Here is a 13,910-nt window from a genome sequence, read left to right on the forward strand (position 1 = left end):
TCGGAAGTTGCAACACTCTGCAGCCAATTAATCCTTAGTAATTTCAAGCATTACGTCTTTTTCATCATCGAATCGTTCTATTAAATGAATAATAGACCACTTTGAGCGTCTGTTCCTTGTGCCAGCCGCTAAAATGTCATCTGCATTGCCAACCTCACACCCGGAAAAGTTTCAAACATCTTGTTCACATCGAGATCCCGGAGCACACCGCCCACCATACCAGTGTGGCCTATTTGATTCGAATTACGGGTATAAATTCGGTTTTATTGCGGTCACGTTTCAGGCATGTAATTTATGGACACTTTCACTCGACCATTGACGACGACGACATTGTCGGCACCTATGTACATAAGTGTGCACAAGCATTGAATTGGCTGTGATGAACATTTCTGTGCGATTCACAAGGACGACCGTCGACCATGTCAGCGGTCAACAAAGTTCTGGACCGCAGAAAAGCAAAACAGGAGTGGGAATGAGGAAACATTTGCTTACTAGAATTTGAGGGGCAGGACTTGCTTTTTGTAAATGGTATTATGATCGACAAACAGGCGTAACACTTACAATGATGTCCTTGAAAATCCATTTCTGAGTACCACCACTATCTGATGAAAAGTTAGTTGGCGAAGATTAAGAGAAAATTCAATTTCCACATACTAAAATATGTTCATTTTACCTTATTTTCAGATGGAGGGATTGGTACGTGAAATGCAAGATCCTGAATCTGGAGTTCCTGTGCGTAGTCAAAAACTTTTCCTCACTTCGATTCCATCTGCTTTTATGGGTTAGTATCGCTCCTCAACTTGACAAAACTCTATTGTTTACTCACAATTTCTACTTCATTATAGGGTACGATCTGATCGAATGGCTGATGGAACGGCTGGTTATCGAAGAGTCGGAAGCGCTGAACATAAGCAATCAACTGTGCATGCATGGCTACTTCTTCCCCGTGTCGGACTCCAAAACGCTGGTCGTTAAGGATGACTCCTCGTTGTATCGCTTCCAAACGCCGTACTATTGGCCGTGGCAGCAGAAGGCACCGGATAACATCGAGTATGCAATCTATTTGACGAAGCGATCCCTACGGAATAAGCAACGGCATGGACTGGAGGACTACGAAGCTGAAGCTATGGCCAGTTTGCACAAGAACCTCAAGGGCAAATGGGATTTCATCACGATGCAAGCGGAGGAGCAGGTTAGGTTGGCCAAGGAGCGGAAGAAGGGCGATAAGATTGTCGGAGACTCTCAGGAACGAGCGTATTGGAGAGTTCACCGGCCTCCGCCAGGTCAGTTCACTCCGCTGGAACCTTGTCCAATCCCGTCTCGTGATCGCCAAGGCAAACCAAGGAAACGGACCGTCGATGATTGGCAGCGTGAAGTAGAGATCCTGAAGGCCTCTCTTGGGAGGAACCGGGTTAAGATGTCGCAAGCGTGCGAAAGCCTAGTGTCGTATTTTGAAACGTTTAGCGAGTATGATCCCATGATGCAGCCACCACTTCCGTCAAATCCTTGGGTCACCGAAGACGTGAGCTTCTGGCAGATGAACAATCCGTTAGTTGAAGTTCCAACCGAGAAGCGAGTCAAACGCTGGGGTATTTCCATAGAAGAAGTTGTTTCGGACCCCACAGGCCTGCAGGAGTTCACCGCATATCTAAAAAAGGAATACTCGCATGAGAATATCCGCTTTTGGATGGCGGTGAATGATTTGCGAAGGTCGTCTCACTCGCAGATTTCGAGAAAAGTTAGGGATATCTATGAGTGAGTTTTGATTACTGTTGCAGTTCCGTATCGGTTAAGCTAAAACTTGATCAAACTTTTCCAGAGAGTTTCTCGAACCGGGTGCTCCTTGTGAGATCAACATCGACGGCAAAACCATGGAGAAAGTACATCAAGGTCTAAAAAATCCATCTAGATTTGCATTTGATTCCGCTGCCGAGCACATCTATATGCTGTTGTTGAAAAAGGATTGCTATCCACGTTTCGTTCGTTCGGAGCACTACAAAACTCTAATGGCGAATGCAATTCAACCGTCGCACAAAAAGCGCTTCTTTGGATTCGGGGGTGGAGCAAAGAAGAAAGGCTCGACAGCAACTGCTCCTAACCCTTCGCTTTTGTCACAGGTATGTTGATAGTAGTCCCTCCAGTTTTGCGACATAATTTATTTTCAACGGAACCCTTTTAGCCCACCTCTCAAGCAACCGGAACTGTCAACAGCCTTTCTAGACGACGAGGAAGTGACCGAAGTCTGTCTGGATCTGCCCATGAGTTGGCCGTATGTGGAGTTAAGGATAGTACTAAAGTGCCACATTCTCATAGCCAAAGCAATTTGAGCGACATTCCTTACAGGTGAGTAGCACCGTGCGGGTAGAAGTTTGGGATAAATTGCATTACAAAAACTCAAATCGATAGATACTCTTCATACAGCGAAACACAGAACTTCATCGAGCTAGATGTGTGTCTAATGTGCGTCGGGTAGAGCCGTGTTATCAGCTTGTTTTTTGAATTTATTTTCCGTTTATTTTTTCTCTTAGTGTCTCGATCTACAGAGGTGATATGCCTTCCAGTGGCTTTGTCGGACATGTGGGAACAGTTGAGCGAAACGACGAACAGAAAATTGGACAGCAGTAAGAAAAATGCTCCCAGCCAGCCTGCGTTTGGGCACTTTTTCCTCATATTTACTCGATCACTGGTTTACTGTTTCATTTGACGTGGGCTCACACTTGGAACTCTCAGTTGGAACTATTTGGACAATAATATGCTGTGCCGTGGTCTTCCCTTTGTTACGTGCTCCTCCTCTGCCTATATCACACACGCATAGTTTTTCTAGCTTTGTTTTCTGTGTACACTAGTCTCATCTGCTTACGTTGCGTTATAATTCACTTACTTGTGTAAAATACTGATGCTTTATCTATGTTCTGAATAATTTTGCTTGGTAATTAAGTAGACGCCATTTTTATCATATTTTTTTCATTGTTTATCGATACTATCATCGGTAAAATATGCATCAGTTCATTTGTAGTCAAAAATTGAATTCAACTCACCACATTACAGTAAGGACCCGATATTGTCAGCCCCATTTTGCGGCAAACTTTTTGCTCTCGTTATCATACGGGCAAACTTTAACCAATTTATCCATGTTTATCATCAAACTACAGCTGAAGGGCAGAACATAGAGGAATAAAAAGTTTGAAAAATTGTTTAGGTTTTCGAGGAGAGTAAAAAATGTGTCCCGAAAAGGGGCTGACAAAATCGGGTCACTTATGTATTCACAAAAAACATAAATCTAGTAAGGTCGTTGGTCTCACCATTAACCAGCCTCTTGATGTTTTATTGGGTCTTTCGGGTTCTTGGGGATATAATAGGCTGTCACGGTTACATTTAACAACGTTTAATTGCGGACTTCAATCGATCATATAATAAAAAACGTATTAAAAATCGAGAACGAAAACAGCGGTCAATCACTTTAGATTTCGTTTATAAAACTAACTGAGAAGTGTTGCCAGAAATAATTGATCGTCAAAAATAAGAATACACAACATTTCTTCCCTCCTTCCGAAATGAACTAACTATGGTGTATACATGGGGGTCTCCAGTTAGCCTAGTGGATAAGGCTATGGATCGCCAATCCGGAGACGTCGGGTTCGATTCCCGTTCCGGTCGGGAAAATTTTCTCGACTCCCTGGGCATAGTGTATCATTGTGCTTGCCTCACAAGGTACAAAGTTCATGCAATGGCAGGCAAAGAAAGCCCTCCAATTAATAACTGTGGAAGTGCTCAAAGAACACTAAGTTGGAGAGAGGCAGGCCAAGTTCCAGTGAGAACGTAGAGCCATACAGAAGAAGAAGAAGAAGATGGTGTATACTTGCAAGGAGGACGACGAGTTCTTGTTGAACGGCGCAAGATGAATGGAGGGTCTCGAGAATCCGGATTGTCCACCGGACTTGCAGATGGAGTGTGGAACTTGAAACGATTCTCTTCGAGCCAGGTATTTATGTTCGGTCCCAGACGGGGACCTGCCAAAGCCCCAAGCTGCTGGTCTTGAGCCGACGGCTGCTTCCGGGGTGGGCGCTCAAGGCCTCTTTTTTTTACCTGGATCTCAGGGTCGTTGAGGTGGTCTTGGAGAATTTCTGGGGTATTATAGTGGTGAAAAGGCGGACATTACAAGCGAAATGGGCAAAGGAAAACAAGATTTTCTACAAGGGACAGTAAATTACAGCTGTGGTTCAGAGGGCCATACAAAATTTCAGGTATTCACAGAGTTTTGAGGTTATGTACTTTTTTCATTGTATTATTTTAACAAGGGGGTTTTGGTTTGAGCTCACCGGTACGTTGCGGCCGTTGCTGCTACGATGATCGTCCGGTCCTGTAGACGCTGGGGCTTACTTGGACATCCTTCTTCTTCTTCTTCTTCTTCTTCTTCTTCTTCTTCTTCTTCTTCTTCTCCGGTGTTTCTTCTTCCACTGCATCGACTTCTTCTTTGTTTTCGATTCAGGTTGCCCTCACAATTAGCCAGAGGACATCTTTCACCACAGAATCACAAGGGGGGGGGGGGCTTTGACGGTTATTGGCCATTTTAGCGTAGGGCCGTAGTTCCGGGTCCGAGAAGTGGTACTTTGCGCGCACAATCTTCGTGGTCTTCGAGCGAGTTGCACCTCATAAGGACCGACACCAACAGACTTGACGTAACACCATATTTTAAGATACGGTCGGTCACCACGAAACTCTTCGATCGATTGTTCTTTTGCATCACGTACTCGCTCGGGATCAGTTGTACGTTATGGTCAAATGTGTCTAACTCGGCCAGCACTTACAATGTGATGACTCATCATCCGAAGGTGCACTTTGCTGGCCGTCCGTGATGCGACACAACTTTGACCCGTACAGGTGAACTTTAACGAAAGTTTTTTAAAATGGTATTTTGGCTGTTGGGTTTATTTGTTCACCATTGCACTTTTAGGTTTAGCACTCGCGGAACTTCAGCTTGTATTAGCGGACAAGACTGTACCGTCACCTTCTTCACTTCTTCGGACCAAAAATTACAAGAAGCTGCTTCTCCAAATTCCGCCATGTCATTTATAGTCCCCAATAAGGGGGCGGAGGTGTGGCGAGAGTGTAGAGGGGGGGGGGCGTCTTCCACCACCCTTTAACCCACTCCTTATTCCATCCAGATATTCTTCATCTTGGTGACAGATCTGAAGATGATGATGATGACAGCCACTTACACTCTAACAAATTATATTAATCAAGGTGTCTTAAGTTAAAATTCCGATTGTGGCCACATGCAATGCCTCAACAAAACCTGACGGACACTTGTTTTCCTTTTTTTTGTAAATAAATAATCTAGTAATTGTTGATTGATTGATTTGTCTTTATTAGAGAGACTTTCAGCCCTTGGCTGGTTCTCTTTCCTGAGAATCTAGTAATTGTATATAAATCAATCTGAATAAATATGTAAATAAAGCATCTAATATTGAATAGTAAATACGTAAATAAATAAATAAATAAATAAATAAATAAATAAAGAGAAAAAAAAATATATAAATTAATAAATAGATAAATAAAGCATCTGAATAATAAACAAATCTACAATCGGAATGTATGAACAGAACAAAATAATTAAATAAATAAATGAATGAACAAATAAATAAATAAAGAGACACCTTAAACTACTAAGTGTAAAATAAACATAACTCAAACACAAACCTGTGGAGACCAACATTTATTATACACTTAGACATTTAAATAAATAATATAAATATACAATATTCAATAAAAAAAAACAATAACAATAACATGCTCTGAACCAACAGCTAGCCCTTCCACCACACAATACATTGTTACCCAAACGGTTGGTAACAAACTCGGGGGAACCTTGGTCGGCAGGAGCGTTTCTGATGTTGTTTGGAGTTGCTGGTGTACCGGGAAGTGTTTCCCCGTTGCCGTAAAATCGAACGCGCCTTGGTGGGTCATGTTCAGAAGAAACGCCAACGTCTGTCGCTTCCAGTGCTTGACCACTTTTGGGACCGAGTCTGGATCGAATTTGGTCAATGTGGCGCTTGAAAGTTCTCCCGGCATAGCTAACTTCATAGTGCAGATCTCCCAGCCGAACGCCGACCACACCAGGGATCCACTTATCCATTCGTGGATTGCCAGAGAGAAAGTACACTTGTTGAGCCGGAGTGAATTCCCGAAACGATGGCTCGAAATTGGTTCCTTGCTTTTCGGAGATTTTCCGATGAACGTCTTCAGGCTTGAGTAGGTCTAGACGAGTTCTGATGTTCCGCCCGATGAACAACTTGGATGGTGACTCACCAGTGGTAGCGTGGGGAGCTAGTCGATATTGCTGGAGAAAGATGTTCAGGTTGGAGTGCAACGTAGAAGCAGTTGTTCCCATAGCCTTCAGAGCGTCTTTCGTTGTCTGCACGTAACGTTCGGCCTGGCCATTTGTTGCTGGGTGGTATGGAGCCGACAACTTGTGAAACTTCACACCACTTTTCTGCAGAAAACCCTTAAATTCCACAGCAGTAAACTGCGGACCGTTGTCCGACACAACGGTGACGGGGACGCCATATCGTGAAAAAAACTCATCCATAATGCCGATCGTTGCTGCCGTCGTCGATGTACTCGTGACCTTCACCTCCAACCACTTGCTGTATGCATCAACTACAATCAGCAACATCGATCCTACCACTGGCCCGGCATAATCGATGTGGATTCTTTCCCACGGCCGTTTGGGGTACTGCCAGTGATGCTCGCTAAACTTCGGAGGAGCATGAGCATGTCAAGCACATTCGGAACAGGATTTTACAGTCGTTTCGATGTCCACGTCGATTCCCGGCCAGTAAACGAATGAACGAGCTAGCCCCTTCATTTTCACCATTCCGACGTGTGACACATGAAGATCATTCAGCACTGACTGACGAAGGGTAGCAGGGACCACTACACGATGCTCGAACAGCAAACACCTCGCGGCGAGAGTTTATTTGGCTTCTGGTGCTTTATAACCAAATCGTGTTAACTCGGCGCCGGTCTCCAACAATTCAACGATCTTACCCAGACTAGGATCCTTCCGCGTCTCTCGGGCGATATGTTCTGCACGAACCGGTAGTTGATCTATTTGGTGCAGAGCAAACAGTTCGAACTCGTCTACTGTATTACTCTCTCTTCCCTCACGAACGGAGCATATATTCATATCAGAACTCGATGGTGGGCGAGTGATTCGAGAGCAGTAGTCTGCATTAACGTTTTCCTTCGTTGATTTGTACACAACATCAAAATTGAAGTGTGCCAAATAATCCGCATAATTGGCCATTCTGCTGATGCATAGAGTTGGTAGTGATTTGGTAGGGTGCAAAATTTGGGTCAACGGCTTGTGGTCGGTAATCAATGTGAATTTTCGAGCGTACAGGTAGTTGAAAAACTTTTTAACTGCCCATACGATGGCAAGAGCCTCTTTGTCGATCTGCGGGTATCGTTGTTCAGTGGTTGACATTGTGCAGCTGGCGAATGCAATCGGGCGCTCGTGACCATTTGCTAGACGATGAGAGAGTACAGCTCCCAACCCAAATTTGTTCGCGTCCGAGGCCAACACTAACGGAAGATTCGGATCATACGGCATGAGTACCTGTGGAGATATGAGTGCCGCTTTGATGTCTTCGTATGCGGCAACTCTCTCTGGGTTCCATTCAAATTATCCATCGTTGAGCATCTCACGGAGACAACGTGAGCGAGAAGAGAGATTTGGGATAAAGGCGTTGTAGTATGTGGCTTTCCCCAAAAACAGCTGCAGTTCATCTGGGTTGGATGGACGAGGTGCGTCTCGTATCACTTCAATATGCTGATCAGACTTGTGCAAACCGTGTGCGTCAATCTTGTGTCCAAGACATTCGAGGGCCGAGGTGGCGAAAACACATTTGGAACGGTTCAATCGTAAACCATGATCTTTCAACCTGTCGAAAACGGCTATTAGGGCTGACAGCAGATTTTCGAAGCTATCCGCGAACACTATAATATCATCGTAGAAATTGATCACATTGGGTACACTTTGAAGCACTGTTTCCATCCGCCGTTGCCAGATCGCAGGGATATTCGCTGCTCCATATACAGCTCTTGTTGGCCGTACCAACCCATGTGTCGGTGTGTTGAGCGTGAGAACGTGTCGAAATTCTTCGTCGATTGTGAGGTGGGTGTATGCATCCGTCACGTCCAGATGACAGAACAGTCTTGCTCCTCGCATTTGGTTGAAGATGGAGTCGATCTTAGGGATCGGGTGTTCGTCGACAATCATCCGGGGTGGGTTTGTAATTGCCGGTGATACGTAGTTTCCCATTCTTCTTTACTACAATGTGGGTAGGGGAAGCCCACTCAGAGTAGTCGACTCGCTCATACACACCTGCAGCAAGTTTCTTGTCGATTTCCTGTGCATACTGGCCCTTCAATGCCAGTGGAACGTCTCGAGCTTTCGCAAATACAGGTGTAGCGTCCGGTTTAAAATGCACCGATGCTGGAGGTCCTTTCAACGTGCCTGCAGTATCACCGAAAACGCTCTCATAATTGGCTAGCAACTGCAAAAGGGCCTGCTGTTGCTCCGACGGGATCGTGGTAGGGGTAAAAGCCATCGAGTTTACCTTACCACTAACACTAAAGAGCTCATTCAGATTTACTTCGGTCGTGGACTGAGCGATCCACTCTCTGCCGAACAACGAATCGTAGTCTTCGGCTACCACATACAAGTTGAGTTTTCGTGTAGTGGAACCAACGCAGACGTTCACAGGGAGCCGTCCCAAACACTGGATGCGATGACCATTATAACTGGTGAACTGCCGATCGGACTTCAGTAGTGTGAAATTGAATTTGATTACACGCAGTTTGGCTTCACTGATGATACCGCACGGTGCGCCGGTGTCGACTTCCATGTCCAGGCTACGTCCGTCGATGATAACGTTGATGACACGCTTTCCAGACGCGTTGACGGAGTGAATTTTTCCCAGCGACTGGACCAAATCCACTTCCGAAGTCGGCAAGGCTTCAGATTGCACTTGAGCGGTGGCCTGGTCTTGAGGATTCCGTTTGCTGGATCTACACACTTTGGAGATGTGACCCTTCCGCTCACAATTGTAGCATGTAGCGTCACGAAACTTGCACATATTTCGGGTATGATTTCCCCCACATCCACTACACCCACTTTGTTCAGAAAATTGTTTTTCACTGCACTTTAGTTTGTTCGGTTGTGGGGAAGGGTACACTCTCCGTGTCTTCGGTTTTTCGTAACCCAACTTATTGGTCGCCTCTGCAACCAACAATGAAGATCTAGCTGCTTGCACTTCTGTGGTGGTGTTGCGGGTGGCTTCCAGGGTATGTGCAACCTCAAAAGCAGCCTTGAAGTTCGCCGGTTTTTTGGCGATAATTTCGTCGCACATTTCACGGGACTCGAGGCCGTGTAGGAGTTGCTCGATCAGCATCCTGTCGAGGAAATCTCCGTACTCACAGTGTGCTGCGCCTTGCCTGAGTCGAAGGACAAAGCTGGCTACGGATTCGCCCTTTCGTTGCACAATCGCACGGAATTTTATGCTCTCGACATACTTGTCCTTTGCTTGGTCGAAGTGTTCTACAAGCGTCAAACGTATTTCACCGAATGTGAGAGTTTCTGGATCGCGCGGGCTCACTAGAAATTTGATGGCATTGTTTAGCTCGGTGCCCATATGCACTAGTGCATATTGTCGGTATTGGGCAACCGGGATGTTGCTTAGCTGTAATGCCCACTCAAAGCGACGAAAGTAGTCCGATATGGAGGTGTTGTCCGAAGAACGGTATTCGAAAACAGAGAACGCGGGTGGCTTTGGCTGTATCGTTGTAGCTCTAGTAGGATCGCTTTGTGATCCAGTCACCGCTGCTTGAATGGAGGACTTTAGGGCGTCGGCTAACATCTGCGTAAGAGATGCCATTAGCTCTTCGTTAGCAATCTTGAATTTCGCGAGACCGAAACGAACGCGTTACTTTCGACCGGAAAACTTTTGCCTTTAATCCCACTTTTGACACCAAAATATTGGGTCTTTCGGGTTCTTGGGGATATAATAGGCTGTCACGGTTACATTTAACAACTTTTAATTGCGGACTTCAATCGATCATATAATAAAAAAACCAGATTAATCCACCTAGTGGTGATAGTGCCTTTCTCGTCGAACATGTACTCAGGATCTTTCCTTGGTTGGGATACGACTGGGATGATTTTGCTTCAGAATGTTGGCTTCAGCCTTTTGGAGGAATCGAAAACACTAGTTTATGATTTTTTCCGACGTTTCGATCTGTATGGGGCCTTTTCAAGGGTTCAATCGGTCAAGGTTTCCTAGTCAAGATGGCCTTGCCTAACTTAAAAATGTCATACGGAAGTTTTGGTATTTATTGAATACTTTTTTTCTGAATTTTGCCGAACTGCAGGTTGCAGCAAATAATTTGCTGAAATTCAGCAAACTTCCCTGATTCGTTCAGTAAACTCTGCTATTCAGCAGCAACGTTTTTCTGAAATTCAGTAAATTTTGCTGAAATTCTGCTTCAAATTTGGATGTACCTTTCAAGTTTAAAATTTTTAAATTTATGTATTTAAATTTTTTAATCTTTGGAAATTTTTTAACAAAACACTCTACCTATTTCGAGTTTATTTTTAATATTAAATTTTATTTAAATATGAAATATCTTCAAATATTTCAATTCTTGGGTCAAGTTTCATTCATCGATTCCGCGGGCCGTATGTTGGACAGCCCTGCTTTACGGTCTTCGACATAGTTTTTTCTTCACACTTTAGGCTATATTTTATTATCATAGGTTACAAAATTCATGTAAAATTTGACAAAAAATGCAAGCAAGTGAAATTGCCCATACTAAATCCCATAAAAAAATTCCCAGTAGTTTTAGACGGAAAAGAGGATTGAAAAAACTTTATCCGGGGTTGATGCGATTATTTTCTCATATAACGTTGACCTATCCTACTGTATATTTTTACACCTCAGTGGTTTGATGAGATTGCTTTAGTACAGACAAACAGACATATCATTTGTAACATATTGCTATAATATTCATCGTTACGAAAAAATAATCGCCAAATGCTAAACAGGTTGCGTTTCACTGCGGCTTGATGTTGGTAGTGAGTAGACGTCAAACGAGCAACAACGATTATTATTTGTTTCAACCGTTGGAACCAAGGACGATGGAGAGTGAGTAGAGTAAGACGTCTGTATGTATGTGGCCTTAGTTCAGTCAAGATTTTGTTTTCTTACACATATTTATCGCTTGCATTGACTTTGTTCATTTTTGAAGTTCCTACGAAGCATCCTAGGAAGCACCCAATGCTGGTTTTGCATCACTATCGGTAGCCTCTAATGTGGTCTGAGCCTATTTTCTTGCTAATCGTTCCTCATGGTTTAAAAAAAGACCGCGGTTCGATGTGTCGCATGCATAGGTTTGGTTCATTTTGGCATTTGGCTACTTCCGGCTGACACCCTAGATCGGTCCTGGAACACTATCGGTAGCCTTTATAAAGATCTTCGTTGTGGTCTGAGCCTATTTTCTGACTAATCGTTCATCACGTTATTTAAAAAGCCGCTTTTTAATGTGCCGCAGGCATGGGTTTTGATATCTACTATATTTGACCACTTCCAGCGGGACACCCGGAACCGGTTCCGGAACTCTATCGGTTGATCCAAATATGATCTGAAACTATTTTTTTTATTAACCGTTTATCAGGTTGCCTGAAGAGCTTGCGGTTTGATGCGTCGCATGTAAGGGGTTGGTTAACTTTTATACTTGGCTACTTCCGGCGTGACATCTGGAACCGGTTCAGTAACACTACCGGTTCCGATATGGTCTGAGAATGTTTCCCTGCCCACTGTTCATCAGGCTATCGAAAAAGCCGCTGTTTGTTGTATCGCATGCATGGGTTTGGTTCACTTTCATATTTAGCCAGTTCCGGCGGAACACCCAGAACCGGTTCGGGAACATGCCGTGGTTTGATGTGTCTCATGCATGGGTTTGGTTCACTTTGATATTTGCCACTTCCGGCGGGACACCCGGAACCGGTTCCGGAACACTACCGGTTCAGATATGGTCTTAGACTATTTTTCTGCTTACCGCTCATCAGGTTATCGAAAATGCCGTGGTTTGATGTGTCGCATGCATAGGTTTGATGCATTTTCATATCTGGTCCCTTCCTGGGGTACCGTTCCGGAACACCAAAATGGCCATATCTCCGGAACGGCTGACCCGATCCGAACCATTTTCAATAGGAAACAATGGGACCAGATTCCGCGTCGAATGAACCGTTGGTCATTGAAATCGAATGAAATTTACTGCCAAAAAGTGATGTGAGTTTTTTTGTACACACACATACAGACACACACACACACACGCACACACATACACACACACAGACACACACACAGACATCACCTCAATTCGTCGAGCTGAGTCGATTGGTATATGTGATTTGACCCTCCGGGCCTTCTATCAAAAAGTCATTTTTGGAGTGAACATATAGCCTTTCCAGTACACTTAGTGTACGAGAAAGGCAAAACACGTATTAAAAATCGAGAACGAAAACAGCGGTCAATCACTTTAGATTTCGTTTATAAAACTAACTAAGAAGTGTTGCCAGAAATAATTGATCGTCAAAAATAAGAATACATACACAACAGTTTTGACAGAAAATTTTGTTCTAGGGTAGATTTTAACAACCAGCTTTTGTTTAATTTACAAAATTTATAAATTTTAAATTGGATGAGAGTTCGACTGTACTATTATAGCTGTTTTGATTATCGGCAACGCAGTCTTTTTAATTTGTAAAACGAGTTTTATTATTTAACCCGACGTTTCGGCGCAGGTATGGCGCCTTCTTCAGGGGAAAAATAAAGTATTCGTTTTTGGTTTGGGGTTATGGTGAACTGTAACTGTCGGGGTTTTATAATGTTGTACATGACTAACTGCGGTGAAAACTAAAATTTAAAATTGGTTTCTATACTATTTTTGCGCGCTTATTATAAACCCCCGACAGTTACAGTTCACCATAACCCCAAACCAAAAACGAATACTTTATTTTTCCCCTGAAGAAGGCGCCATACCTGCGCCGAAACGTCGGGTTAAATAATAAAACTCGTTTAACAAATTAAAAAGACTGCGTTGCCGATAATCAAAACAGCTATAAGTTTTAAATATAACAATCGATCTCAGATTCAGCATGAATGATGATGTTGACAAACAAGTGTGTGGCCATTCTAGAAAGTTGGTCAAGACTTCAGACTTGTAGGCTTTTTCCATACAAAAACTTGGTGCGTGTGTTTTGGCCAGCGCATTACACAGATTGATTATAACGTCATTAAAGAGAGCAGGCGTCCAAGTCCGATTACCAACCTGGGTAAGAAATTTGACGATGTTCTCGGGTACGTGGAACTGCAGATTTCTCAACTTCATCGGGAGCACCCGTATACTCGCCGATATACTGAAGGACCGCGGTTTCGGAATCGTAGCGCTGCAACAAACCGGACAGGATCTATGGTGCGAACGTTTAGAGGTAATCATACCATCTACCAGAGTTGCGGCAACACACGTGTGCTGGGAGCAGCTTTTATAGTGATGGGCGACATGCAAAGGCGCGTGATCGGTTAGTGGCCGATCGAGAATGTGCAGGTTGAGGATCAAGGGCCGATTACTCAACATCAGCATAATAAACGTGTACATCCCTCACTAAGGAAGCACTGATGATGATCAAGACGAATTTTATGCACAGCTTGATCGCGAGTACGATCGCTGCCCAAGCCACGACGTCAAGATCATCATAGGAGAGTTAAACGCTCGATAAGGCCAGAAGGAGGAACTCAGGGATTCATTCGTAGAACCTTCTTCCAGCACTGCCTCCTTATCGTTAT

The 13,910-nt window shown here is 44.0% G+C and overlaps 1 protein-coding gene across 5 annotated transcripts in view; it reads left to right on the forward strand.

Annotated features, from left to right (window-relative positions):
- LOC109424901 (uncharacterized) overlaps positions 1 to 13,910 on the forward strand; it is a 201,252-nt gene that overhangs the window by 156,621 nt on the left and 30,721 nt on the right. For 4 of the 5 annotated variants that reach the window (XM_062845591.1, XM_062845594.1, XM_062845592.1 and 1 more), the window contains exons 5-9: positions 685 to 781; positions 846 to 1,755; positions 1,820 to 2,117; positions 2,180 to 2,343; positions 2,529 to 2,621. In XM_062845591.1, coding sequence (XP_062701575.1) covers positions 685 to 781; positions 846 to 1,755; positions 1,820 to 2,117; positions 2,180 to 2,343; positions 2,529 to 2,621 — 1,562 coding nt within the window. The remainder of the gene's footprint in view (positions 1 to 684; positions 782 to 845; positions 1,756 to 1,819; positions 2,118 to 2,179; positions 2,344 to 2,528; positions 2,622 to 13,910) is intronic. The other variant, XM_062845595.1, reaches the window with a different exon arrangement.

This window comes from Aedes albopictus, chromosome 1, assembly GCF_035046485.1.
Source record: "Aedes albopictus strain Foshan chromosome 1, AalbF5, whole genome shotgun sequence".
Taxonomy (NCBI): domain Eukaryota; kingdom Metazoa; phylum Arthropoda; class Insecta; order Diptera; family Culicidae; genus Aedes; species Aedes albopictus.